Source organism: Aspergillus welwitschiae (genome assembly GCF_003344945.1).
Source record: "Aspergillus welwitschiae strain CBS 139.54b unplaced genomic scaffold BDQ94scaffold_52, whole genome shotgun sequence".
Lineage (NCBI taxonomy): Eukaryota > Fungi > Ascomycota > Eurotiomycetes > Eurotiales > Aspergillaceae > Aspergillus > Aspergillus welwitschiae.
In genome coordinates this window covers 48,309-74,646 of record NW_020798746.1, presented here as the reverse complement: position 1 = coordinate 74,646, position 26,338 = coordinate 48,309, and the positions used below count along the sequence as shown (strand labels likewise).

General features: G+C 49.1%; 13 protein-coding genes and 1 non-coding gene across 14 annotated transcripts; 6 read left to right on the top strand and 8 right to left on the bottom strand.

Moving 5' to 3' along the window:
- Window positions 1-2: 2 nt before the first annotated feature.
- BDQ94DRAFT_163281 (uncharacterized protein) lies at window positions 3-1,162 on the bottom strand (the record flags this gene model as incomplete). Its single annotated transcript, XM_026769711.1, has 6 exons — window positions 3-191; window positions 353-589; window positions 662-720; window positions 773-850; window positions 925-1,031; window positions 1,113-1,162. 6 exons carry the CDS (start codon window positions 1,160-1,162, stop codon window positions 3-5), a joined length of 720 nt encoding a protein of 239 aa, XP_026620843.1.
- Window positions 1,163-1,831: 669 nt separating this feature from the next.
- BDQ94DRAFT_184234 (DSD1 family PLP-dependent enzyme) lies at window positions 1,832-3,035 on the bottom strand. The gene has a single exon (XM_026774601.1). It carries the CDS (start codon window positions 2,974-2,976, stop codon window positions 1,870-1,872), a length of 1,107 nt encoding a protein of 368 aa, XP_026620842.1. The 5' UTR covers window positions 2,977-3,035; the 3' UTR covers window positions 1,832-1,869.
- Window positions 3,036-4,295: 1,260 nt separating this feature from the next.
- On the bottom strand, window positions 4,296-4,891 carry BDQ94DRAFT_175277 (uncharacterized protein; the record flags this gene model as incomplete). Its single annotated transcript, XM_026772486.1, has 4 exons — window positions 4,296-4,421; window positions 4,481-4,588; window positions 4,651-4,754; window positions 4,816-4,891. The coding sequence occupies 4 exons, from the start codon at window positions 4,889-4,891 to the stop codon at window positions 4,296-4,298; spliced, it is 414 nt and encodes a 137-aa protein (XP_026620841.1).
- Window positions 4,892-5,973: 1,082 nt separating this feature from the next.
- Window positions 5,974-7,518, top strand: BDQ94DRAFT_184231 (LLM class flavin-dependent oxidoreductase; the record flags this gene model as incomplete). Its single annotated transcript, XM_026774600.1, has 3 exons — window positions 5,974-7,035; window positions 7,244-7,354; window positions 7,405-7,518. The coding sequence occupies 3 exons, from the start codon at window positions 5,974-5,976 to the stop codon at window positions 7,516-7,518; spliced, it is 1,287 nt and encodes a 428-aa protein (XP_026620840.1).
- Window positions 7,519-7,729: 211 nt separating this feature from the next.
- BDQ94DRAFT_175275 (uncharacterized protein) lies at window positions 7,730-8,486 on the top strand (the record flags this gene model as incomplete). The annotated part of the gene is made up of 2 exons (XM_026772485.1): window positions 7,730-8,103; window positions 8,222-8,486. 2 exons carry the CDS (start codon window positions 7,730-7,732, stop codon window positions 8,484-8,486), a joined length of 639 nt encoding a protein of 212 aa, XP_026620839.1.
- Window positions 8,487-8,923: 437 nt separating this feature from the next.
- On the bottom strand, window positions 8,924-10,403 carry BDQ94DRAFT_153157 (Alpha/Beta hydrolase protein). The gene is made up of 2 exons (XM_026768091.1): window positions 9,969-10,403; window positions 8,924-9,901 (listed from the first exon to the last, which is right to left on the bottom strand). Exons 1-2 carry the CDS (start codon window positions 10,153-10,155, stop codon window positions 9,081-9,083), a joined length of 1,008 nt encoding a protein of 335 aa, XP_026620838.1. The 5' UTR covers window positions 10,156-10,403; the 3' UTR covers window positions 8,924-9,080.
- Window positions 10,404-11,085: 682 nt separating this feature from the next.
- On the bottom strand, window positions 11,086-11,647 carry BDQ94DRAFT_175273 (uncharacterized protein; the record flags this gene model as incomplete). Its single annotated transcript, XM_026772484.1, has 2 exons — window positions 11,086-11,520; window positions 11,576-11,647. The coding sequence occupies 2 exons, from the start codon at window positions 11,645-11,647 to the stop codon at window positions 11,086-11,088; spliced, it is 507 nt and encodes a 168-aa protein (XP_026620837.1).
- A 909-nt stretch (window positions 11,648-12,556) lies between these two features.
- On the bottom strand, window positions 12,557-13,753 carry BDQ94DRAFT_153154 (uncharacterized protein). The gene has a single exon (XM_026768090.1). The coding sequence runs from the start codon at window positions 13,680-13,682 to the stop codon at window positions 12,822-12,824; it is 861 nt and encodes a 286-aa protein (XP_026620836.1). The 5' UTR covers window positions 13,683-13,753; the 3' UTR covers window positions 12,557-12,821.
- Window positions 13,754-14,219: 466 nt separating this feature from the next.
- BDQ94DRAFT_153152 (uncharacterized protein) lies at window positions 14,220-15,473 on the top strand. The gene has a single exon (XM_026768089.1). The coding sequence runs from the start codon at window positions 14,649-14,651 to the stop codon at window positions 15,420-15,422; it is 774 nt and encodes a 257-aa protein (XP_026620835.1). The 5' UTR covers window positions 14,220-14,648; the 3' UTR covers window positions 15,423-15,473.
- A 726-nt stretch (window positions 15,474-16,199) lies between these two features.
- BDQ94DRAFT_153150 (uncharacterized protein) lies at window positions 16,200-16,920 on the top strand. The gene is made up of 2 exons (XM_026768088.1): window positions 16,200-16,584; window positions 16,656-16,920. Exon 2 carries the CDS (start codon window positions 16,680-16,682, stop codon window positions 16,857-16,859), a length of 180 nt encoding a protein of 59 aa, XP_026620834.1. The 5' UTR covers window positions 16,200-16,584; window positions 16,656-16,679; the 3' UTR covers window positions 16,860-16,920.
- Window positions 16,921-16,979: 59 nt separating this feature from the next.
- On the bottom strand, window positions 16,980-17,051 carry BDQ94DRAFT_t250. Its single transcript has one exon. It is a non-coding gene; the product is annotated as a tRNA-Ala (tRNA).
- Window positions 17,052-19,218: 2,167 nt separating this feature from the next.
- Window positions 19,219-21,086, top strand: BDQ94DRAFT_163275 (sugar porter family MFS transporter; the record flags this gene model as incomplete). Its single annotated transcript, XM_026769710.1, has 4 exons — window positions 19,219-19,542; window positions 19,596-19,852; window positions 19,902-20,590; window positions 20,659-21,086. The coding sequence occupies 4 exons, from the start codon at window positions 19,219-19,221 to the stop codon at window positions 21,084-21,086; spliced, it is 1,698 nt and encodes a 565-aa protein (XP_026620833.1).
- A 1,005-nt stretch (window positions 21,087-22,091) lies between these two features.
- On the bottom strand, window positions 22,092-23,089 carry BDQ94DRAFT_184225 (uncharacterized protein; the record flags this gene model as incomplete). Its single annotated transcript, XM_026774599.1, has 1 exon — window positions 22,092-23,089. One exon carries the CDS (start codon window positions 23,087-23,089, stop codon window positions 22,094-22,096), a length of 996 nt encoding a protein of 331 aa, XP_026620832.1.
- A 1,416-nt stretch (window positions 23,090-24,505) lies between these two features.
- On the top strand, window positions 24,506-25,749 carry BDQ94DRAFT_153145 (NAD-dependent epimerase/dehydratase family protein). The gene has a single exon (XM_026768087.1). The coding sequence runs from the start codon at window positions 24,674-24,676 to the stop codon at window positions 25,679-25,681; it is 1,008 nt and encodes a 335-aa protein (XP_026620831.1). The 5' UTR covers window positions 24,506-24,673; the 3' UTR covers window positions 25,682-25,749.
- Window positions 25,750-26,338: the final 589 nt, after the last annotated feature.

Here is a 26,338-nt window from a genome sequence, read left to right as displayed (position 1 = left end):
CTTTATACGTCTACCAGTCCGCAGTTCGGCCCCAAGTGAAGCCTCATGATACAGCTCGAGTTGCAATCCCCTGAGTACGTCAACAGCATCTTTACCACGACAAACAATATGATCTCATCAGACTCATCCTTTCGCAAATGCCGAATTATCTCACTGATTTGCGCATACGCTAATGCACAATGCAACTGACACTCAACGAATCCAGGATCAGTATCCGGTTCAGATATCGAGCTGAAAGGGCCACTGTTTCAAACATGACCGTGCGCATAATCCTTTGGCATCATTGTTGAGCCGCTCAGCTGTAAACAAGGATGCTCGTTCGTATCTTACTACGGTGACGGACACTGCAGACCAAACATCCCGGGAATAGTGTCGATTTGCGAAGAGTAATTGGGTTTTGCAGCTGAAAATCCATGGCCACTCGTTGTTCAATGCACCCAATTGGGCGTTGAAGGAAGATGACTTGGATGGCCCGAGTGAGAGCCATGAGCAAGAAAGCCGAAGGATGCGAAGGAATCATGGGGGCGGCTTTGTTAGCCTTGAAGCCGACCGTCGGTTTATATGAAGCCAGACACACAATGTAACCTTGCTAGGCCATTCTCGGGGCCAGGCCCGACGATCGAATCCTTCAACTCAGCACGCATGCAGAATCAGCAAAAACATGAACAACGAGTGTCGACGTCTTTCGAAGCATAGCAAAAGTGTGCTGGCATGAAGAATCTAGTTCCTGGATGCGATGTGTATCCGAAATACATTTAAAATCCAGCCGAACAGAGTCTTGACCTAGCCCGATCATGAGGGCACCAGTTGCGGCTCTCCACCGACCCATGCCTAGTGGACGCCCTGGTTTCTATTCGGCATGATCCACGGCGGAAGCAGTGGGCCAGGATCTGACATCTGACTGTGTCCTGGTCCACCCCGCACGCCTTCCGTGAAGAATCGAGTAGTCAAGCATATTCAAGCACTCAACCGCTAGATCTGAGGCTGTCGGCGGTCGCCGGTCCCCGTATGACTGGAGAGGAGGCTTCGATCTTCGTTAACTAGGTCACACGATGGGAGTCAGAGAAGGAAGGATTTACAGGGCCGAAGACAGGATGCGGGAAGGGAGAGACCCCTCTGCCGGCCCGTTCAGGGTCTCAATGATCTTCCTCGCCAAATCCATCGTCACCTTCAGTGGTCAATAAAGGTTACTAAACTTCTACCTGCATGGGTAGTAGTCGCCAGCTATCGGCCAACTCCGTCATGTTACGAAATATCAAAGCGGCGACGGCCGAGGAGCCACAGATCAGCAGAAGACATGAATCAGGGTGGAAGGCTGAGCATGGAACGCGTCAGTGTCCCTACAGCCCAGAACAAGTCAGCTTGGTCGTCTAGACTTGAACCGATTGACAGGAGATATCTATTGCGGAAGAGATAACATTGCTAATGGTTCATGTTCTGGTTACCAAATCCATTCTTAGCGGTGGGGGCTGAAATGGAAGTTGTGGCAACAAACAGCTGGAACAACGATAAGGCCCACTCCGGTTCCAAGGCAATGTCTACGCAATATTCCCACTTCTATGCAGGAATCCAGAGACCGTTTGGAAGGAGTAGAAGAATAAGCTAGCAGCCAACATTCTAGCAACACTCGGCACACACCTCAAGCTCTACTAGTATCTCTCTCTGCCTCTGGTTCGACAAAAGCAGTTAGTTCAATGGGTGACCTTGAGCCAAACGGCAGAACATACAGGCACGCTGTTGCGACACTCTATGAATATTGGCTTAGTTTGGATGAGTAAATGAATTTGCGGCGAAGTGGATTCCACAACCATGCACGTCGTCACGAAGTGTATCCCATTAATAGTTGAAGTCTATCCTAAGAAACGATTTCTATTGAACCTTCCCTCTAGCATCCACGGACCAGATCTCCTCAATGACTCCACCCCGATGAGCATAATAAAAGTCATGCAAATTGATCGTTGGATCGATGTGACTCGGGACCATCTCCACCCTATCCCCGACCTTCAAATCCGGTGTCCCCTCGGTCCAACTCAACGCACCATGCTCATCTCCCAAGTTCTGATGCGCATACCTGGAATCCTTACACTCGGCCAACCCACTATCCGTAGTCAACGACTTCAACCCAGCATCAATCGTAACCTGCCTCTCCCCCTGCCGACTCACAACCGTAGACAATATCGTCAGACTGTTCGAGAAGCCTCTCCCAATCGCATTCCGGTAATCCGTATCCATGAAAATAAAAGACCCCGGTTGCAACTCCGTGACCCCAGGCACAGAAGCACAAAACTCCACTGTCCCGGTCCCACCTCCGGTGACCACATCAATCTGGAAGCCCTCCTTGCGCAGCGTCTCTGCCGTCTCGGTCAATATCTTCATCGACGCCAAACATTCCTGTCGTCTCTCTTCCCAACTATGAATATGTTGCACGTGTCCCTCATACCCCTGCACTCCGATCAACTTCAAATGCTTCAGCCCAGCCAGGTGTCTCGCCAGGGCCAGTGCCGCCTGCACATCAGCCACGCCCGTACGGTGCAACCCGACATCCAGATCGATCAACACCGCCAAGGGTGTTGTTATCCCCGCCTGCTCCAATGCCTCATCGATAGCCGTAGCCCCGACTTCACTATCCACCACGGTACGCAGTCGCCCGGGGTGTTTCCTAACCAGTTCAACGAGTCGCTGGACCTTCGGCGCGCCGATAATCTCGCACGTTATTAGGATATCGTCGAACCCGGCTGCCGTAATGGCTTCAGCTTCTGAGACCTTCGCAACACAGCAGCCTTTGGCGCCCGCGGCGACGAGCTTCTTTGCTAGGGCGGCGCACTTGGTGGTTTTGAGGTGCGGGCGGATGTTTAAGCCCGTGGGAAGGAGGGCGGAGAAGAGTTTCTGGATGTTGGATTCCATTAAGTCGAGATCGACGATCATTGAGGGGGTGTCGAGGCTCGAGAGCCGGTCACCGATTCGGGGAGTATACATGATTTGCCTTTGAAGAGGGAGGTAAGTAGCGGAGGGGTAAATGATGAGTTAGTCAATATACCGAGAAGGGGTAGAGGGAGGTTTTATAAGAGGGGATGGTGCCCCTCCTTGGCGTTGCATGTAAGGCCGTGCGCCTTGCAGATGGAGATAGGCCGAGATCCGAGTGCGATAAGCAGAACCATCCCTACTTATCTTCAATCCTCACCACCTTCGGGCATATTGAGTAATGAAATGATTGCTGACATGTCAGAGTATCAAATGCCTCTCTCCTTGGATCATTCAAGTCTACCTACCAACGGAGACTTGTTGGAAGGAAGAAAGAAGAACAAATATGCGGAGGATTTCTTTCCCCGCACGGAGGCGATCAATTTCCATTTCGGGACCAGCGCACACCCCTCACGTCTCTACCGAACAACCACTGACCGACATCTCCAGATCCTTCCCTACTCACGCCTGTCAAAGCTGTCACAGAACAAGGACATGCTCGGCAGCGTGAATTAATGCTACTGCCTTGAGGGTACCTAAATTTCCCTTCGTATTGAAAATCATGGGTCAGTATGCTGACTACTGTAACCAGCACCACCACCATCATCGCCACCATCAACGACAATAACAACCAGAGGCAAGGACAGTTGGAAAAAAATCTGGGATGCAATTGCGCCCTATATTATTTCCACCATGTTTTAGTCTTGCTGTTCAAGTCAATTTATATTCATACTACGCCATGGCATATTTAGGTTCCATTTGTGACGCTAGCTATGCCATCCACTGTATTGGTCATGCAGCCAGCTACTGCTCCCTACATGCTTGCTCCTGGAATTTATGTGGGTGACTTTTCAGGTAAAGCGGAACGGGGCGTGGCTGTATCTTCTATCTAGTATCGTCAAGATCTACTCCATAGCGTGAAGGCCTAGGTGTTCCTAATGTGTCCGGTTCAGGAGCAGGATCAAATTTGATTGGGCTTAACTACTGAGGAAGCCTATTTGTAGAGTATATTCAGCGATATGCTAAGTTGCCTGCGTCTCTTTGATTTTCTCGCCGTGTTGTCGATTGTTCTGTGTCTTTCCATCCCTATTCTGTTCTTTTCGACTTCGATGATTGCACACTTGTACTCTTGATCATACTGAGAGAATTTCAACTCATGTACAGGGATAGAAAAATTATGCATTTCCTTGGGTCGAGCGCCTTCAAGCCGAAAGATTCAGATAACAGGGAGTTCATAGATCCCTTGTTTAAGATAGAGTAGCACGACACTCGGAAGCCAGAGGAGACATGTTTCCGGACGCCTTCCCAACCCTACTTCAAGGGTGCTGTCTCTGCTACTGTGGTTGCCGTTGCCGTTGCTCCCCCTGTTGTTGTTGTTGCTGCTGCTGCTGCTGTTGTTGCTGTTCCTGTAGCTGCTGCTGTTGCTGTGGCTGGTGATGGTGGTGCTGGTTCTGCTGCTGCTGATGGTAATAATAATTAGTATAATGCCACCCAATATCTCAAGATAGAGAGAACTTACGTTGTGGAGGCGACCCTGGTGTCTCCCTCGTCGCATTGCCTGATCGTACAAGTCAATTCCACGCATCATATGCTTTCCTATATAGCTAACCTGCGCTCTCATTGGCCCCTATAAGAAGTGAGTATGCAACACTTCACATATATGTAATAAGAAGTTCGGACGAATCATACCAGCTCCAGCACCCCCAAGTATAAACGACACTCTGGGCGGTCGTGGCCCCGGATGCCACAAAACTCGCATTTATTGCGATGCTTTTCAATGTATTGATTAACATCTGGCATAACTCATCATTAGCAACTGATGGGTCCAAACACATACTCTTCTTTTCCCCCGACCACAACGTCCGCCACGGCCACGGCCACCACGCCCTCCGGAAGAGATGAGGGCTCCAGATGTGCAATCAGCTTGCATTGTAGTTCTTGGAGGCGATATTCCTGAGAGTATAAAGATCGAAGCGGTCCGAAATCTTGGTTGCTCCAACGGAGAAAGGTGGCGGATTTGAGACGTGATTGTGTGTGGGTAAACGAAAGCGAGGCACAACAACAGCCTCAACAGAGCAAACCATCCAAACCCAGTGATCACAAGTCTCGTCCACATTGGGTCTAGATCAACTACATCATCAAAGGGGTGGCCTTTACACATGGCCTACTGAGTGCCTAGTAGTATTGGTTGTATGCTTCGCAGTCAATTTTGGAATCAATATAGCTAATCTGCTATATTAAATCATTGTAATCAAAACGCTACCTACATTAGTAGTTAAGCACCGTTGAGGCTACGATTCGGCCTTTTTGTGCTGTGGCTTCAGGTTGGTGAAATGTGCTTTAAGTCTGATGCAACTGAACTACTCATGTAGACCATGGAAACTCCAACAGATTTAATCTGCAAGCCTGAAACCCGGCAAGGGTCATAAACAGACACCTTTAGTATAAGAACATGTCAGTACTACCTCATTATAATTGCGTGATGGCCAACATCATGTACGGCGCCTGCTGATGATCGGAATTGTAAGCATTGTCTCTCATCGAAAGCGAGGGGTGATTCATACTTAGTAAAATGCATGATAGTGACCGGTATATCCGAGATCAGATTAACCAAGCCAATAACACTCATTGGTGTGGATAAAGAAAGCATTGCTTGGTGGGCTTCGACTTTCTATGGGAGCGGTAGGTCCACGCCGATGGCCCGATCCCGTCCAGCACGTCCAGTCAGAGAGTCTACTAAGCGGCGTCAACTATCTATCCTGAGTTGCATAATGCCATCCAGGAATGACGACTTCAACAATTTCATCTGTCCACTCGGATGTGCGAAACTGCCGACCGTTATCGGCCATGTAAGGCGTGATCGCCTAGTGTCTCGCGTCATCTCAGTGCACCGCAGCGCATCTCATGCGGGGTTCAGCACAAGAAGTACAGCCCCTCCGAAGATTATAAATGCTATGCCCATCCTGACCAGTAGAGCCATATTATTGCATAGACTAGAGCTCATCTTTCATCATGCCTACAGAATTCATTAGCCTTACCTTCCCCAACGCCTCTACCGAGGTCGAGCCTATTCCCAACGCCCGTATTGACCCAGACTACCTCGTCCGCTATGCGCGGTCCCTAGACGACTATGGCTTCAACTACACCCTCGTGCCATACGATTCGTCCTACTTTGACCCCTTCACCATCGGGGCCACCATCGCGTCGGTGACCAAAAACCTCAAGATCATCATCGCCCTCCGCCCCAACACCCTCTACCCCACCGTCGCCGCCAAAGCCCTTGCCACCCTGGACCAGCTCAGTCGAGGACGCGCCGTTGTCCACCTCATCGCCGGCGGCAGCGATGCTGAGCAAGCCAAAGAAGGCGACTTCCTAACCAAATCTCAACGCTACGGCCGACTGGAAGATTACATCCGCATTCTCCGACGAGCCTGGGCATCCGAGAATCCTTTCGACTGGGAAAGCGAATACTACACCTTCAAGCAATTCAGCAACCGCGTCCGTCCAGCGAACCCCAACGGGACCATTCCCGTCTCCGTGGGTGGCTCCTCCGATGAAGCCTACCGCGTAGGCGGATCTCTGGCCGATATCTTCGGTCTCTGGGGCGAGCCTCTCAAGGAGACCAAGGAGCAGATCGATCGGATCTATGCGGAGGCCGAACGCGCCGGTCGTGCACCTAATGACCGCCCCCGTATCTGGGTGACTTTCCGACCTATTATTGCCGAGACGGATGGGCTGGCTTGGGCCAAGGCGTATCAGACGCTAGAGAAGTTGAAGGAGCATCGCGCGAATGGACAGGGTAAGGCGCCGGCTAATGCTCCGCCGCCGCAGAATGTCGGGTCCCAGCGACTGTTGGATATCGCGGCTCGTGGGGAGATCCAGGACCGCGCGCTCTGGTATCCCACTGTCACGGCGACAAATGCACGCGGGGCGTCCACGGCATTGGTGGGATCGCCGCAGACCATTTCGGACTCGATTCTGGATTATGTGGATCTGGGAGCCGATTTGATCTCTATTCGCGGGTATGACAATCTCAACGATGCGATTGACTATGGGCGGTATGTTCTGCCTAAGGTGCGTGGGGAGTTGAAGGCGAGGGAGAATGGGAACTGAGGATGCTGGATGATGTAATTAAGCTGCACTCTAAATAGTTTGAAGAGTTTGGATAGTGGCTGTCAGATAACGATAAAGTCGATAGAAATTGTTTGAAAGAGATCTTTTTTCCAGCCCCGCTAAAGCTGAATGCGTTTGTCAATAAGGCATACAGGTCATTGAACTGTAGTTGGCTACGGTGAGAAAATCCAGTAAGGAAAAGGAAAAGCAAATTAGCAAAGGCTTCAACAAAAGCAAACATATCCCTCTACATCCACAGAGAATACATGAATCCGATCAAGTCTATTTACCACGAGTTCCTCGAGTATTTTCAGATCAAGAACCAAGAAGAGAATAGGAATCAGGATCCATGATAAAGATAAAGAAAAGGACTACTATAGCCCCAAATATCCAAACTCACCACCTGAAAAGCAACGCCAAGAACTGCACCATGCAGCATCTTGAACATGATAAGCTTTACTCCAGCCCCCGAGCAGCAAATAACATCCAACCACGCGACCGTCTGTGATAGTTCATCTACCCGGTCCGCCCGATCGCTCCACCCAGCATTGCACCACCCATTCAAGCCACCTCTCCCCATCAAAACAGACCCATCATTCCTATCCTCCCAACCTCACCATCTCTACCAAGAAAAAGCCCTGCAAGAAAAGAGACCATGCGATCCCCAAGCGACCCTCTCCTCGCCTCCGAGTCCCAATCACTCCCTCCCGGCCAAATCTATCTGCCCGACGACGACGACGAAAACACACAATCCACAGAGCCCCTCATTGCACGCTGCCGCCGGTCGGCCCGCAACTATCTCTCCTCCCGATTCGGCCACTACCTGGTCCTCTTCCTCGTCTCTGTGGATGTTGCATGTGTTTTTGCCGATTTCTTGATTGAAATCCACGTCTGCGAGCTGGAGAAGAAGTACAAGCATGTGCCTTCTGGGTGGGAGGATGCGCAGGAGGCGCTGAGTATTACTGGGCTGGTGTTTTCGTGTCTGTTTATGCTTGAATTGGTGGTCGCTGTGGGGAGTTTCGGGATGAGGTAAGTCTTTCCATTACTGTCCCTTCATATTGTCCTTTTACAGAGCTGAATGCCTTACATTGTTCGCGGTGGGTGGACGGTAGTTCTCAGGGGCACCTAGCTAACGATATCATCCCAGCTACTTCTCCTCCAAGTTCCACATCTTCGATTCAGCGGTGATTATTGTCGCGTTCGCCATTGATGTGGCGATGAGAGGATTGGTTGAGGAACTGGGTTCCCTGGTTGTGGTTCTGCGATTGTGGCGCGTGTTTAAAATCATTGAGGAGCTGGAATCCGCTAATGCGGATTCTTTGGAGGAGTATGAGCGCGAGATTGATCGGTTGAAGGAGGAGAATTATCTCCTTCGTCGGAGAGCGGAGTTTGGAAGTGATGGGGTGAATTGAATTTGGATTCGTGGGTGTGCTATCTAGGTATATGTGGATAGGGTGTGGTGCAGGCTGGCTTGGGGACTGAGTGCATGATCTGGAGGTTTCTGTAAAGATGGTTGGTGACGTGTAACGGTGATAGGCATGACAAATTTCGGGTATATAGTCCTTTATATGGGTTGCATATCTATACTATCATGATGGGGCTTCGAGCATGACCTGTGATTTGAAGGCGATTCGACACCGGACTACTATTCCAAATTTGTGGCCTTTACTTCGAGGCTACGCGAGTAAGGCTGAGTTGCTGCAGGAAGCTTACAGCTTCTCCACCTCATCCTGCACGATTCTCCACCTGCACCCCGCGCTAGAGGTAGACACACGATCGCACCCTCACGTTTCTGGTAGAATGTCGTCAAGGGTCGACGTGGCGCTATGCCATATTTCTTTGTGAAGAGTTAGATATCTCAACAATTCAGCCATTCTCATCGATCTAAATACATCTATTCTACACGAAAGCGGCTGTATCCGATATTCGACAAGCAACTAAACATCTATACCATACTCATAATCAATCATACAGCCTCTAAACCACATTATAAGCCCACACCGGCTCTAGACGCGGCCGAAAACCTCATCAATAAACTCCAAACCCCTGTTATACGCCTCCACAGACCCCTTAGCCGGCTTCGGCGGAAATCCCTGGCTGAAATCCATTAATCCATGCGCACCCCCCTCAACAAGCAACAGCTCGGTCTTTACCCCCAACTTCTTCAGCTGCTCGTAATGATTGATGCTCTCCTTATCGGGTACCACATCATCCGCCGTCCCATGCACAAACACCGCAGGCGGATGCTCGCCTGTCACATGCAACTGCAAAAATGCCGGCTTCAAGTCCTCCGGGATAGCAGCCGCCCGCTGCGCATATTCCAGCTTATTGAGCTCCGCACCAAGCCCAGGCCGTCCCAAACACCCATCCAGGAACGTCCCGTCCAGTTCCCATCGAACCGTCAGCGCGAACCGGTTCGTCATCACACCCCCGTCTTCGGGCATGTCGTCACTGACGACGGTCTTATCGGCAAGTAACTTGGGAACTTCATCTAGGTTCACCCTGTTAGCGATGGAGGTGGGAGGACGGCCGGTTGTCCAGTGATCGAGGAGCCAGTCGCCAGCGCTGCCGAAACCGGTTAGCATGGCTGCGGGCTTGGGGGTGGCGTAAATGCAGGCAGCGCGGGCGGAGTATCCGCCTGCTGAGAAGCCGGTTACGGCGACGCGGGTGGTATCGAGCGATGTGCCTTCTGGGAGGGAGTTCTGGAAGTCTCCTGCTAGGAAGCGGAACATGGCTTTCGCGTCTTCAATCTGGTCGAGCGCTGTGGTGGGGTGGCAGAGACGGTAGTCGGCAGAGATGAAGATGTAGTTCTTTTGTTGGCAGTGGTCTGTGTATTTGGTTAGAAAGTCTGTTTGGCTGGATTGTTCGTTGATGAATTAGGTAGAAGGACGTACTGTATAGCCAGTGTGGAAATCCCATGCCCCGGCGGGAGCCGGCGGTCATGCCGCCACCGTGGTAGTAGATAATTGCGGGGAGGTTTCCGCTCGCATTGGGTGGTAGATAGTAGTCAAGCTTAACATCGTGGCCATCTACAGTGAAGTAGACGAGGGTCTTGCCTCCTTCGGGGAGATGTGGCGGCATGATTGCTGGTTGATGCGGGGTTGAAGTGTTTGGCGCAGGGACTATGATGGCCGTTAGAGATGCAGTAACTGAGTTAGATCCAACTGAACGTTGCCGGTAGATATGATTTGCCCTAAATCATAGATTCAGATATCGTCTTATGACAATCTGCCAATGGAGCTCAATTTGTATCCAGAATTAGGCAGCAGTGGAGGTTCGAGGTTCACCAAATATGATGTCGAGCCGGGTGAGGATATACCCGACAACCCCACCATGCCGGCAAGCCGAGATTCGGCAGTACCTCGGCACTGAGTCTATCGCGAATAGAGTTGGAGTTTTGAATACCAGGATGTGGTGTTTCTATTTATGGGGTCGGGCTTGAACAGTCGCCAAGGACTTAATGACATCACGCCCTACGGGCTAGAGTAATTCGTTCATGTTCAATATCCAGTTTATTATTGCAGGTTACAGGCACCATAAGCCATGCCTTTCTTCAGGGGGGAATAGCAGCGACGCTACAGATAGAGGCCTTACTGGTCGTATCCGTAGTCTTTTTACCTAGTGCAATCTTCCTCACTTTGCTTTATACAGGATTTTCTGCTTCTCACACAAATTTCTAGAGCTGGTTATATCTAGGTATGGAAGCTGCATCTAGCACTTCATATTATCTCCTACTGGATACTTGTAGTTTTCGATCTGAGACGTGCTCTGTTTTAGGTGCATGAATCCCTGTTTCGTAAGCTAAATTAAGGACAGACTAGACACAAAAGAACCAAAGACACAATTTCTGCGGAGACTGATTGCCATCATCCGAGTATCGGCCAAACCCAGACAAACAGTGACAAGAGGCAGAACAAGTCCGCATACAGAGCCAATCAAAAGAACGAAACAGGATCAAAATCAAGATCCGTGGCAACACAATTACTCCCGCGCCACGGTCTCAACGCTCAACTAGTGACAGTAGCCATTGGACATCTGGTATGCCTGCAGACAGCTATTGCATCCATTCTGGCGGCAGGTGTTCTGCGACGTACAACCGACATTCCTGCACATATCCTGGTTTGGCATTTGAGTGCCCGTTGGCAGGGACTGAGACACGGTGCTGGTCACCGTGGGCGGTAGCTGGTCAGAATCAGGATTGAGCAACTGGTCAAGGTCCGTGACGTCGCGGCCGTCAGCGTCCTGGAACACGCGTTGAAGACGGGCTGCATCCCGCTGTGGCAGGTTTTGGATGTACTGGCTGATTTGCTGCGGGCTCAGTTGCTGATAGGAGACGACCCGGTTGACTGCGTCGACGGATCTCAAAACGCCGTCGCTGCCGAGGTACAGGACTCCATTGGGGGACTGAGGGATGTTGTTGATGATGTCGGTGACATTCTGGGTGCTCTTTTGGTGGGTTAGTAGGTTCGATGTTAGTTTTTCTAGAACTGGATCTGCTTACGTCCGACGTGGTAGGTACGGCGGAAGCGAGAGCGAAAAGAACGCTCAGGACAGCTAGGATTTGAGTCTTCATCTTGTTGGAAATGATTTAAATGCTTTTTGGGTTTATCGGATGTCTTCTTTGCTCCTTGGCTGAGTGTGGTTGCTGGTGATGGTAGAGACATGGTAGGAGAGAAGCACGTATTTATATTCGATTGCTTCCTGTGAATGTGCAGTATGCCTTAATCATTTGTTTACTGTATACCAGGCTGCTCCGAAATATCCCGAGGTGTAAGGATTCAAGGCAGCACAAAGGGAATAACGGTGCTGCATGATGGACTGTGCGACTTCTGGGTAGCATTGCTGACGCCTGGATGATAGGGTGAGCAGGCAGTGTCATCGGCTTGCTATGAAAACGGGTTTTCATGTCGATAACTTAGACACTAACGGCAAACCTGTCGTCTGTCATATTTTGGGAAGGATTTCTGTAACGTCAGGTCGAGTTCCAGGAGCAATGCGTTTTACTGCAGGGCGTCCAGACGTTGAACACAATAAGACGTCCAAGGATTGATGTGCGACAACGAGGACAGACTGACAAACCGTGACACAAACCATGATAGGCTGCATCCTTTATTATCCCGTCGGTTAGAGTTATTATGTCAGAAGCTTCGTCAATCGTCCCTTAAGAGTCAGTCGTTTTGTGTATAGCTAGGCAGCGCTCAATTCGTAACGCCCCCATGGAGTGAGGCGATATCTCTACCCTGTGTTCCGAGGAAAAAGGCCTGGATCCTTTAGCTCATAGTATCCGGGTAATTTTGGAGATAATCAATTCAGGTTTGAGACGTATATACCATCTAAGCTGACATACCATTTGGCTTGACATATCACCAAACGCATCATACGTCCGCAAAATGTCATAAAATTCCCCATGATAGCCTCGCTTACGACGGTCCAAGACCCTTGAATTCTTAAAGATAGAAGGTTTTGTCTGTGATGTCGCTTACCCACAGCCCGATGGGGTTGGACTGACCATGACTGATGACGGCCTCCCGATCAAGGCAGGTGATGCCGGTCGCATCATCGCTCCCAGCTTGAAGGTTGCTCATTATTTTGACTATGTGCACTTTCCCTTCATATGGAGGCAAGTAGTGTGTAATGGCTTTACATGATAGACTGTCCCAAGATATCAGGGCTGAACATTCTAGGAACCTCGGCGAAACCGGTGATATTGAAATAATTCAGAATGTCAGAGATTCTCATGGTACATGTCACTTTGCAAGAGACTCCCTCGTATCTTTTTCTAAGTAGTATTCATGGGAACCCTCATCATGCTGCTCCTCCCGAAGTGGTTCAAAACTGATTCCCCCAAAGGGGTTGAACAGATCTTTATTATCGCGAGAAGCGGAGCAATCCCGTAACTCATACTGGCCCCGTAACAGCGCATCACGAATAGCTAGCTGATGCCTTCGAAATGGAATGGTACCGGTTTCCATTCCCGCCAATACATCGAAATGAAACTGACGATGTTCATATCTCAGTTGTTCGGCAAATGACTTCTGTTTCAAAGCGGGGACATGCGCGTAGAGATAGGATATTTGGCAAGCCAAAACAAGTGATAGCGTCTCATAATTGCTAGGACAATCTAGCCAGCTCTCGATCAGTGCATCCAGGAAACCTGCCAGTGGCGGAAATGGCACCTTGAGCGACGGCATGATGTCCAAAGGCACATATTCCAATCGAGTGTTGGGTGTTAGAGAAAACCTCCAGTCTGCCGCGGGAAGGAGGACAGTTCTCGTTTGGCCCTTCGGAGATATTAATCGCTGTTGAGGGAAGTCCACCAAGTCCACCTTTGCGTTCCCAATGAGATGTGGTATTTGCATATCGGAATGCCACCCGGCCTTAACCAGAAGATTTGCAGCCATAACAATATCCTTAACCAGGATATACAGATCAAATACAGCAGTAGGAACACCGTAATGAACAAGAGCGTCTTCAAACCAGATAGTGTGGGGAACTTGGTGTTCAATAAGCACTTGGCAGACACTGTATCTTATTTCGTCCCTCCTTCCTCCCGTGCCAAGGTGATAGTTGAGCCTAAATTCCATGATCCCAACACTATATGTAAGCATCAAAGACTGTAGCTGCAATCTGAGACTTGACGCAGCTAGCAGCCGCTACCTTGTCGGAGACTTGGATTACCTGAGTTGTTTAATCATGACGCTTTCTGGAGCCACTACTACGTACTCTGTAGGCACCAGTGCAATGGAAGGCTTCGGGCCATATGTTGATCCGGCCTTGACTGGATCGCCACCCCACCGACAATGTCTCCATACAACATCACTCTGCTCATTTTTTTCATTTGGAATTACGGGTAGCATAATCCGTTCGTGTGCTTCACGGTCTGTCAGCATCGCCCTCTTTCGGAGAGCCACAGTGTCGGGTATTTTCGACGTTCAACCCCGCACACTCGTTCGGCTGTACCCCGCTTTCATATCAGGTCCCCTTGAGCACTGCATCGTAACAGTAGCCTTGTATGCAGAAGCTACAAATAGACCGTTATTATCTTGCTTCCTAGGAGATAACACTCCAGTCCGATGCCACAAACGATTGTAGCTTTGATCCAATATCTCAATCATCGTTCTTCACGCGAAGTCCAGTGTCACCCCCATAGCACCATTTCAGTCCCTCACGATCGGCTTTGGCCATTCTCTGGCCTCGGACGTGAACGTCCCTTTCCTGGCGCTTTGTACTAAGCCTCCTTAGTTTGGCAAGTTTGAGGATCATTTAATTCTCATCTGGCTCGAATGATTACCTCTGATACACTAAGGAGATAGTACTATGGCGTTCCCCGGGCATTGTTTTGTTTTTCAAGGGGTGCAAATTCTCCCATCTCATAGTTACTTCTCTGATGCTGATAGCCTTTTGAGTGCTGGACTGTTTCTATCGTATTTCAAAGTGAGATGGCTTGCTTGAAGCTGGAGCGAATGGCGCTGCCGCAACCACTACGCAGTAGCCTTGCATATTCCAGGCAGCAGTTCAAGCTTATCACTAGACGCACACCCCTCACATATTCTATATAGTTCTGACATGGCAGAATGATTGTATCTTCTACTTGCTCAGTGTCCCTGAACTTGCACAACACGAGATATAAGTTCGGAAAGGTTAGTGACATACAGCAATTATCTCAAGTATATCCTACGCCAGCTACTACTGACTGGCCTCGTCTTTCAAGGCAAAACGGCATGACCTCTTCACACTTTCACACCCCGGCGGAAATACGCGCCGCTGCAATGGCAGTCGGAAACGCACTTGCTCAATTTGAAACCTACGCTCTTGTTGGTGGCAGCGCATGTGTGGTCCTGGGCTCTACACGGGCAACCCAAGACATAGACCTTGTTGTGCCACGGGGCGAAACCTCAGACGCAAGACAGCTGCTGCGTGCCTCTCCCGATTTCGAAGTTGAAGCAAGAACGAACCACACGACTTACAAGGCCCGAAGTCCAGTACAAGTCGAGATCCTCACCCCACCTCTTTTGTTCAAGGAACCCTTTGACGAAAATACTGAGGTAATCACAATTGAAGGAGTAAAAGTCTTGAAGCCAGCTTTGCTTCTTAATGCGAAATGTGGTTCAATTACGGGTCGGTCTACGGAAGACAAGAGGAGAACGGATTCTTTGGACATCAATTTTCTTCTCAATTTCTGTGCTCAAAATCCAGAATACCTTCCAGAGTCTGACGAAGTGCCAAGAGCAACAAAGCAACTTGTCCACGTTCTTATCCAGCTTTACGGAGGTGAAGAGGCTTGGGTTCGAGCTGGTTTTAGCTTGCGTACAGGGATCGATTATTTGGAGTCGTTAACAGAATCTTAGACCTGACGCATATTCAGTAGGTTGTTTTAAGAAAAATTGAACTATTTCTACGCCTGATGATTTCTGATCGATGTATACGAAGCCTCGGTACGGGGTATGATGTCCTATTCTATTGGCTTGCCTGGTCTGAATACTATGCCGAGCCTCGTGTCTGTGCCTTATGTTGCTCATGAGTTCTTTGCGCTGTCCTGGACCTCTAAGTATGGATTATGTCTAGCTGTTCCATATCCAAGGAGGTGAAAGAAGAGGTGTGCTATATCGACTTTTATCACATCATTCTTCTTCTTCTTTTCTATGCATTTTCCCTTCATAAATCCAGTCAAACTAATTAAATCATGAATTTCTCAATGATGAAGACGAAGAAAATCACATTTTCTTGAAGGCCACTAGAGCCCGCCGTACAGGGATCGTTATATCGGATGGTAGAACGAGGCGCTCTCACCGCATCTACCTTTCCCGTGGCGCAGGAACAATGAACTTGGAATATGCTGCATAGCTGCCAACATGGACGCGGCGCCAGATGTGTGCAGGGAACCGTTTTGTACTCGGATAATGTCACCAAGGGCATAACTGAGGCTCGTCGTCACCGCATGGGCATCTCCCAGAAATCTATTGTTCTTCATGATAAGTGTTTCGCGCCCATGAAGAAGAGCGAATGGGACACGGCTGTTGATCCCAAAATCTAATTTTTACTATGCTGGCAGCAAGTGCATCCTCCAGCAATGATCTACAATCTTCTATCACCAAGGCCAAGAGCGGCGCTGGTTAGCTGCGTCAGTCCGAGTCTGCTCAATATCTGGCTCGAGAGATTGAGAGGAAGGTGTGTGATTTTCTGTTAAAGCCAGAAGAAGAGTTGCAGACGTCGTCCTCTCTGTCAAACCTGGGATTGGATTCCCTTGTTGTGATTGAGTTCATTTCTCAGTCAAGGAGAACCTCCGTGTGAACATGGATATTGCTCTGACTAGTTTACACGAACAGGGGGTTCAACGCACATTGTGTATTTACTAATAGCTTCATATACCAACGATTCCGGGAATACACTATCAATTTGAAAGTTGTAGGTTGCCCCGGCAAAGCTCGTTAAGTGGCACCTCTGCTAGAGGGAGTGGCGCCTCAGCATAAAAGAATCCGCTGTTGGCACGTTGGCACCAACAGCTATCGTCTATCTTTACTATAAGCAGGTGGACATGGTGATGAGATTCGGGAAAGCTAATAGTTACTTTGCTAGCGTACCAAAGAGTGTTGGTTCATACTTCTATGGACTGTAAAAATTGGTATATCCTTCCCATGGAAAACAGCGCTCGGGGTTCGGGTGGGTGGCTGGTCCGCTCCGGTCGGAAGCTTTTCCTTGGGATGAAAGAGACAAATTCGGCCAAGCACAATTTCTTCTTCTTGTTGGTCATAAGAATAGTGATTGGCTTAGAAGCTATTCTGTGAATGGTTGTATAAGGCTGTCTGATCGAGAAAAACGGTTAAGAAATGAGAAAAAGAATGAGCGGCTCCGACTGGAAGGGAAAGTTCAACAAGAGTGGGGGGAAAAAAAAAGAAAAAGAAGGTTGGAGCTGCGGGGAATCGAACCCCGGACCTCTCCCATGCTAAGGGAATATTATACCACTAAACCACAGCCCCATTTCCTTGTTGAAGGACAGTGCGTCTTTTGGCTATATAATCCAATGCCAAAGAATTCTCCCATATAGAACGTGATCCACATAACAAATGTCGACTCTGCGTTCGTTCTCATCGTCTATGGCTTGTCTACAGTATGTTTATGCAAAACCACATGCAAGAAATATCAGCATCCAATTGCCAGCTTATCATCTTAGTTGGGTGTATCTGCGAACAGTTGATTTTCCTCAAGTACCACCGATGACCGCTGGGTTCACAGTTTAGTATATTTGCGGCGGCGGTCCATTAGTATATAGTATTGGATGTTGCCTCCGCGTAGTGAGTACAGTACTTTTTAAATTGCCATAAACTAATTCGGCCCAGTTATATTCTAGTATCACTTTGTCAACCTCTCCCCACGTAATGTTTCCTCTGTGACCTTTGCGGCTCTATCTTACACCTTTTACTTACTATCCCCCCCTGGCCTAGCTGAGATCATGCTTTCCTATTAGGGATCCGTTATCCCTGGCTTACTATATCAGGGGCTTCGGGTCCCTGATCTCTCGACAAATTGAACACTCTGCGGCACAAGAAGAGGATTCTTCTGGCGTCCTATGGCCAACTGATCCTGCTCTTCATCAGAACAAGTCCGAAAATTAACAGTTACCGTGCTCTCATTGTTGCCGCCCCCAGTCCGACCCGACAGCGATCCGTGTCTCCGAATACATCGTGTTATTCCTAATGTTAGGAAGGGACATGTTGTCCCTGGACTAGGTCGGGTTGTCCGTTATATTAGCGACCTCTTATGGTACTAGTACTGCTTCCACAGTGCGAATACACATGATCCGTGCTACGATCCCATTTGTGGCTGTTAATCCGTGATCTACAGTAAGCAATTCAAAAGCCTTCCACTACGTTGACCGCAAACGGAAAGTGCCGCATAGGCCGAGTACCAAGTTTGCTCGGCTTCACTGGTTACAAATCAGGTGATGTCGGACGCGACCGAGGCGTCGCCGCGTTGGACTTCACCAGCTCAATTCAGTCACTAGTCTAGTCCTTGGTAAATTCATTTGAAATGGTAGCAGTCCCTGTGTCATGATATCCAGTTTGTTTTCCCCACACTAACTGCTAGCACTAACCCTAGAGTACCTTAAATTTTGTCTCACTACTGTCGGATACCGACCGATCTTCAACTTGGATGATGCCGGGCGCCACAGCGTGCAAGGTTTTATGGCATCGCGGAGCAATCAACCGCCCTGAGCCCAGCACCTGAATCCTCTGTGCCGACCCCGGTGTCATCATACCACAGATAAATTTCATGCTAACAACAATCATTGAAAATACACAGCCGAAAGATGGCATACAAGTCATCCCGACCCCTCCTCCTGAGGTGAGACGCGAATCAAAATCAAACCCGACGAGGACTCCGGCTGCAAGCCCACCCTTGCGGTGGCAAGTGCAACGCTATTTCACCATCAAATACCGATCATGCCATACATGATGCTGCGAGGAGTCCGGAGCTTTCAGAGTGTGTTACCGGTGGTTCATCGGTCAAAGAACATATGACGAAAAGCAAAATGTACCGAAACGCGCGGGGAAGGCGTCGGACGTAGGCCAAGACCCCAGAGCCCCGAGCTTGGCGGACCGACCATGAACCGTGGATTTCAGGTGGCAGTCAAGCAGCTACCATTGGATTCTTCCAAGTCAACCTGTCATATATGCCGGGGTAATTTCCCATCTGAGTGATGACATAAGATTTGACTTTCCCCGGATCCCAACCATAGATTGACCGACCCTATCGAAGTGCTTACAACGTATCAAGATCGGCATTCAACCGGATTCACCGAAGCCCGAAGTTACAGTCTCGGTCTATGTCAGACATCAGTGGCTAATGCGGGGTCCCATGGGCCCGAATTCAGGACCACCACGTGAGCCGTTGAACATTATGCTGGGGTAACTCTTGTCCGAACAAAGTATTGGAGACGAGTCCCTTTTGGCCTGTCAGACAAGCAGACAAAGAAGAAAGGGAGTCCAGCCCAATTGATGACATCACGGAACCATCATGAGGGATTGCTAACGCTGCTCCCTTGGTATATATATTCGTGTCCTCAAGCCAGACTCTCACAGCTCAGTACCGCAGGGACACTGCCATCACGGTCTGCAAATCTGACGCGCACTTTATCTGACAAAGATGAGATTACCAAAAATTAAAATGCCTCGTAAGAGGCCGCAAGATGAACTCAATGGTGATGTGCTGCAGCAAGAGGCGCAAGCTACCGGCCCCAATGGCCAGAAATCTGAAGAGGGGATTGTGGATACACCTATCCCTCTGCTCACGTGGCGTTCTTTCTTAATGGGCATTTTCGTGTCAATGGGTGGTTTCCTCTTCGGCTACGACACTGGCCAAATTTCAGGCTTCTTGGAGATGCCGAACTTTCTCCAAAGATACGGACAACAGCAAGCTGACGGAACATACTATTTCTCCAATGCCCGTTCGGGTCTGATTGTCGCGCTGGTAAGACACGCATGGACAGTTTGACACTAGCTCAATCTTGCTGATAAGCGCAGCTTTCAATAGGTACCTTGATCGGCGCCCTTATTGCAGCTCCCATCGCAGATCGTGTTGGCCGGAAGTGGTCCATCAGCGGCTGGAGTGCCATGGTGTGTGTCGGTATCACCATACAAATATCTTCCCCTTTCGGAAAGTGGTACCAGGTAGCCATGGGTCGTTGGGTCGCTGGTCTCGGCGTTGGGGCTCTATCATTGCTTGTTCCCATGTACCAAGCGGAAACTGGACCAAGGCACATTCGTGGATCTCTTGTTAGGTATGCCTACAAACCTGCATTGTTCTTGATTGGAAGCTTACGTCAACAGCACTTATCAGCTTTTCATCACCCTTGGAATCTTCGTCGCCAACTGTATCAACTTCGGAACAGAAGCTCGAAATGATACAGGCTCCTGGCGTATTCCCATGGGCATCACCTACATCTGGGCCATGATCCTGGGCTTCGGAATTGCACTATTCCCCGAAAGTGCCCGGTACGACTATAGACATGGAAGGGAGGCGAAAGCAGCTCGTACCCTATCGAGAATGTACGGGATTCCTGAAAATCACCGTATGCTGAAGCTCGAGATCGGCGAGATCAGGCAGAAGTTCGTGGAAGAACAGGAACGCGGAGAGATAACCTGGTCTCATCTTTTCCATGCACCCCGCATGAAGTATCGCGTCGCAGTGGGAGTCGCCCTTCAAGCACTGCAACAGTTAACGGGAGCGAATTACTTTTTCTACTACGGGACGACGATCTTTCGAGGCGCCGGGATTTCAAATTCCTACGTAACACAAATGATTCTTGGCGGTGTGAATTTCGGAACGACATTCCTAGGGCTGTACCTGATCGAGAACTACGGTCGTCGTCGATCCCTGATAACAGGAGCATTGTGGATGTTTGTTTGTTTCATGGTTTTCGCCTCGGTGGGCCATTTCTCTCTAGACCATGAAAACCCAGAACGGACACACACAGCTGGCGTGGTCATGGTTGTTTTCGCCTGCCTTTTCATTCTCGGTATGTCAGTCGTTGCACATCCCCATTCTAATCCAAATACGTAGTCCCACTTGCTAACCGCCACAAAGGTTTCGCATCAACATGGGGTCCCATGGTGTGGACCATTATTGCAGAGCTGTATCCCTCCGAATTCCGTGCCCGCGCCATGTCTCTCGCCACAGCATCCAATTGGCTCTGGAACTTCCTTCTCGCCTTTTTTACCCCCTTCATCACCAGTGCCATTGACTTCCGCCTCGGCTACGTCTTTGCCGGCTGCCTCTTCCTTGCGGCGGGCCTGGTTTACGTGGCAGTCATTGAAGGTCGTGGCCGTACATTGGAAGAGATCGATACCATGTACGTTATGAAGGTGCCGCCCTGGAAGAGCTCCAAGTATGTATTTCCGGACATCGATCCATATGATCGTCGCGGTTCGATTTTATCGAAAGCAGGGGCATCTCATATTCCGCAGGTGAGCGGTGGAAACGAGACGCTCAGCCCCCACACAACTGAGGTGTAATTCTTGGGTTCTCCACCGGCTAGGAGTTATGCTTGGAGCTTCGAAGCTTTGGGAAGCCGGTAGTACACTTCCATAACTGACTCCCAGCAAATTCCATGATCACGAACAGGATATGCTGTCTCTTGGTGTCTACTGTGGCAGCTGCATTCTTGTACTACTTTCTGAGAGACGTTTTCTGTATACCTTTTAATCTCGTTATGTGTTACGACGCGACGTTTTGTACGTATGATTGATGAGTTACTGCTATGATTGTGATAATCCCTTGAATTTAGATGCAAGCTTAATCAACTTTATGCCACACAGAATATTTCCAAAAAGGTCTCAAAATCGCACACTGAACGAAACATGACAGAGAACCGTGATCTTGACACCTGTTCCCTATGAACCATATAGTCCTAGTACATAGTGAGTTCACCACTGGTGCATTAGTCTAGGCCCTGTGCATATAAAAGGAAGGACTCATCTACTCAGAAACGTTTTCAATTATAAAGCACTTTTTATGGTTACTCACCCAATCAGCGGTAGCATATCTAGAACGCCACTTTAAGGATGAGCTGCGACATCGGCATGTAGCACCCCACTTTTGGTTACCATGCGCATAGGAGCAGAACAGACTATGTACGGAGTACACCATAGTCTAGAATCTCAGTAGAGAAACTGCTGTTGCAAAAGGACCAATCGAATCCATACCGAATAGGGCAGCTGAATGAAATGTGTTGTGCCTGCGAGCCAATCTGTGCTTGCTTTGGTTATGTACTAGCATAGCCCTACAGAAATAGGAAATAGGTGTGCGGTAGGATGCGAGCATGGTTAGATATCTGCATTTCTTGTGTTTCTTTAATCCTCTTCCGGTGTTGCATTGCTAACCACCCGACTTTTATAAGAGCTAGTATGGCGAACTAAGAAATCATGCTTCCACTGTCATACCCTAGTCTGGCCACCTCTATACAATAATACATGATTCACACCTCTCATCGCACAGAAAAGAGTGAAGACCACTGATAGCTCTACTCATCCTTCAGACCGAGCAGCTCCAAACTCAGTTTCCAGAACTTCCTCTCTCCGTCCACATCATACGCCCAAGCAGCGTACCCCGGACCCCAGGTGCCACTACTCGGGTCATATGGCTCAGCAATCTGACAATTGTCCAAGTACTTCCCTCCCTGGCCCTCGAGCTCTTTGGCCACAGCCGCCAGCACAGTCGTAGCAGCGCCCTGTTCCGGACTCTTAAAGGTCTTCATCAATGCTTCATCTTGACCCCATGCAGCCTGCTGCTCCTGCGAAATATGACGCTGGAGATCCGTATTGATGCCACCCGGATGCAAACTGAAAGCATGGAGGCCCTGATCACCATACCGTCTTTCGATCTCATTAGCAGCCCAGATCCCAGCGGTCTTGCTCTGGCCATATGCCTTCCACGGCTCGTATTCACCCTCGAGACTGATGTTGTCGAGGTGAACGCTTGAAATTCTGTGAGTAGCGGAGGAGAGAATCACGACACGGGAGTTAAATTCGGGTGTTGATGAAGCCAAGAGGGTAGGTTTCAGAAGGGTAAAGAGAAGGAAGTGCGCGAGGTGGTTGCTTCCGATTTGAGTCTCGAAGCCATCTGCTGTCCGGCCTTCCGGGCAGGCCATGACGCCGGCGTTTTCAATTAGAATGTTAAGCTTTTTGCTCTTGGAGTTGAATTCTTCGGCGCAGGCGCGCACAGAGTCAAGCGAGTTCAGGTCTAAGTGGAGGAAATGAACTCGGGGACTGTTGGCCAGGTCACCAAGGTTGGCCTCTGCTTTTTTGACATCGCGGACGGTTAGGTAGAGGGTTGCGCCGGTGAGGTGGAGTGCGCGCGCGGTCTCGACACCTAGCCCCGAGGAGCAGCCCGTGATCAGGATGGTCTTGTCGGAGAGCTTGTCTTCGAGGTTTTGATCTCTGATGATTTGGGAGGCGGTAGGACGGGCGTCACCGGGTCCTTGGGGGGATTTGTGGGCCGCGGCGTATTTGGAAGCCATTATCCTGGTGTTAGGGTGGGAGTGGATAATATGAGTGGATAGTTGATGCTGTCAAACTGTTGATGCTAGATAAGTGAGGGAGGTCACCGCGCAGTATTAATATGCTTTCCTTCTCGGGGATATGGCAAGGGTTATACCTGATGACATCAATGAACCAGAGACTTTCTCTCTCCAAGTCCGACTAGGCCCCGAATGGGGCATGAATTGTGGACTGATTATAGTCGGCCATACTCAAAACAATCTTAATGACATTCATATTGGACCCACACTTGTTTGCATGGCGATATTCTGCCCCCTTGTGCAATAGCACTAAAGCTAGAAGTGCTCACTGTATTATAGTGCTGACACGGGGGAATGCAGCAATGTCCGAAGTGGATCAGTTCAACCTGTTGCTGACCAGGTCCCCTCGAACTTTCTAAGAGCCTTTGAAGCACCTAGTATGGATGTGTTGGCAAAGGAGAGGGAGTAGTATTGCCAATTAGCCAATCGTCGAGTGGGTCCAGGGGTCTGTCAGCTTGTGCGCGATCTAATGTGGGTTATCGGGTTATCATGGGAAATCGGACATAACGGTGTTAAGGCACGGATCAGACCGTGGTTCAATGTCAGCTCGCTAAATTATGCCTCACCAGTTCAACAACCATGGAAGCTGCCAAGTGCAACTTTAATTGCATGTCGCACCTCTGGAAATCTGGAATGATGTAACCTCAGGCAGTGTCGATCCCGGAAGTGTGCCACTAAGGGTTCATATCCACTTAGATAAATATCCTTTGGTGCGGGGTGTACGTAAGAGCTGTTTTTGATGCGGGCAACGCTGGCGGATAATTACCCGAGGCTGGCACGATCTATGAGAAACAAAAAAGTCTGAAAAGTTGGTACTTCGAAAATGTGGTTTTTCTGCATATCCACCAACAAAGTTATAAACTATCCTGAATTGATCTCAATAAATAAATATCGTCTATCAATACTCAGCTCAAATACTAATATTCGTTTTTTTTTTTTTTTTTTTTTTTTTTTTTTTTTTTTTTTTTTTTTTTTTTTTTTTTTTCTTTTTCATAGCCAATAAGAATACTAGTTACCTTCACAAACAAAAACCATGTACTTAAACACCATCGTGCCCCCACTGCTACACATATATCCAGGTCTGGAGGTGCTGCCGCCGAATTTTCCTTGTTTGCAGCAAGGGGGACATATCTGCAGGAATTGAGAGATATCTGCAGTGGATGCTGGTAGCACCCTCGAGAACAGGAGCGACGTTCAAGGCGCGAAGCTCTTTTACTTGAAATTCCGGTGCCAAGGGATTTATTAAATGCCTCGCGCGGAAGTCTGATAACAGCCAATCAACGATGGGGAAATGCCGGCTCCCAAGGCTTCCGAATGACTCACATATTCCAATCCGCCCTACAATATCCACATATAAGCAAGTGTTTGATAGAACCCATCTTGAGTGATCTGGTCTCAAAGAAGACCTTCACTACGACTACCGAGCGTCCCATCGAAGTATTTTACATTCTCATCTAACGTAAACCACACCCAATCGGGACTGTACCACTCCAGAAAGCTTGTTAGGTGCAGGCGCTTTTCCAAATGTCCTCAGAGTATGACGTTCTCGTCACTGGCTCAGCTGGTCATTTGGGTACAGCTTTAATGCTTTGCCTACCTTCGATGGGCTACAACCCTTTCGGCATCGACATTCTCTCCTCTCCGACGACGACAGCCGTGGGCTCTGTCTGCGATCGCACTTTCATTGCATCTATTTTCCGCAACAACCCCATTAAGCATGTCCTCCATACGGCAACATTGCATAAGCCGCACATATGCAGCCATACCAAGGAGGAGTTCATCTCAACCAACGTTGCGGGCACTCTGATCCTTCTTGAAGAATCTTCCGAGTTCAAGGATAGGATCGAGAGCTTCATCTTTTTCAGTACAACCAGCGCCTTTGGTAGGGCCTTAAACCCGAAGCCCGGCTTCCCTGCCGCTTGGATCGATGAGTCTGTCGTACCCGAGCCAAAGAATATCTATGGCGTGACGAAAGTTGCAGCCGAGGATATGTGCGCGCTGGTACAAAAGGAAAGCGGAATGCCTGTCCTAGTTCTTCGAACAAGTCGCTTTTTCCCAGAGGAAGACGACGATGAAGACCGTCGTACGGCCATGAGCGATGAAAATTTGAAGGTTCTGGAACTAGCCTACCGCAGATGCGACATTGAAGATATTGTCAGCGCGTCGGTTTGCTCAATGAGAAAGGCCAAGGATATCCGGTGGGGAAAGTATATTATAAGCGCTCCGCCCCCTTTCAGCAACGACGGAAGCACACTCGATGCTTTAGATCGGAATCCCGCTGGGGTGATTGCCAAAGCTTTTCCCGAAGTCGATGCTATTTTCAAGAAGAAAGGGTGGAAGCATCTTACGAGGATTGATCGAGTCTATGATTCCAGCAAGGCTGTGAAAGAGTTGGGGTGGAGTCCGAGATATACATTTGAAAAAACGATGGAGAGGCTGGCGCGCGACGAGCAGTGGAGGAGTGACCTAACTGCTAGGGTGGGCAAGAAAGGTTATCACGCTGTGAGCACTGGGGTGTATACCAAGCGATGAGGAAAGTAAGAATACGAAATGTATGCGGTAATTTTGCTAGTGGCTCGTGATGAGTGGAGGATGTAAATGGTATATGCAGTAAGACTGCTTGGTTGAGAGTAGTAGTTCCCAAAAAACGTCGCATAGAGAGCGAGCAAGTTTATTCACCATGCTTTGTAAAATAGCTGAAAGGCTAAATTACCCTGGTCCTGTACAACCATCTTTTCCAAAAGGACAGCTCGAATCATCTTTGAAACACGCAGCATGACACGAACGAGGTTGCGAGATTAGTGGGGGATTACGGCAAAGACAGAGACGGGGATTCATGCTTATCAGCGTGATTAGACACAAGGCGGCAAAACGTCATGCGACGCCATTGTATGCAAGATAACACCAACAGTAAACGTGGATAGCTCAGGACCAAACAGAGCCGCGACTATTAATATCTCCATCAGCCACCGGCGAACTCGGCGGACAGGAAACGTGGCTGATAGGAAGAACATACTATTCGGCAAAAGGGTGATCATTGGATGACACGGAATCCTTCGAAGGGGACAGTGCACAGATTGTCAGAAGCAGAACAGGAGCAAGATATGTATATTCTCTCAGGAATGGACACAGAGTAAGCTGATTATATTTTAGGCAGTCAGCGCTAAGCTACGACCGGCAGTCAATCCT

Excerpts from the sequence above, each read along its gene's own strand:
- BDQ94DRAFT_153152 (XM_026768089.1), top strand. The coding sequence starts at position 14,649 with ATGATTGTATCTTCTACTTGCTCAGTGTCCCTGAACTTGCACAACACG.
- BDQ94DRAFT_153145 (XM_026768087.1), top strand. The coding sequence starts at position 24,674 with ATGTCCTCAGAGTATGACGTTCTCGTCACTGGCTCAGCTGGTCATTTG.
- BDQ94DRAFT_153154 (XM_026768090.1), bottom strand. The coding sequence starts at position 13,682 with ATGCTTACATATAGTGTTGGGATCATGGAATTTAGGCTCAACTATCAC.
- BDQ94DRAFT_184234 (XM_026774601.1), bottom strand. The coding sequence starts at position 2,976 with ATGTATACTCCCCGAATCGGTGACCGGCTCTCGAGCCTCGACACCCCC.
- BDQ94DRAFT_153150 (XM_026768088.1), top strand. The coding sequence starts at position 16,680 with ATGGACTGTAAAAATTGGTATATCCTTCCCATGGAAAACAGCGCTCGG.
- BDQ94DRAFT_153157 (XM_026768091.1), bottom strand. The coding sequence starts at position 10,155 with ATGCCGCCACATCTCCCCGAAGGAGGCAAGACCCTCGTCTACTTCACT. Across the intron at positions 9,902-9,968 it reads ATTTCCACACTGGCTATACA|ACCACTGCCAACAAAAGAAC; the intron begins GTACGTCCTTCT and ends CCAAATACACAG.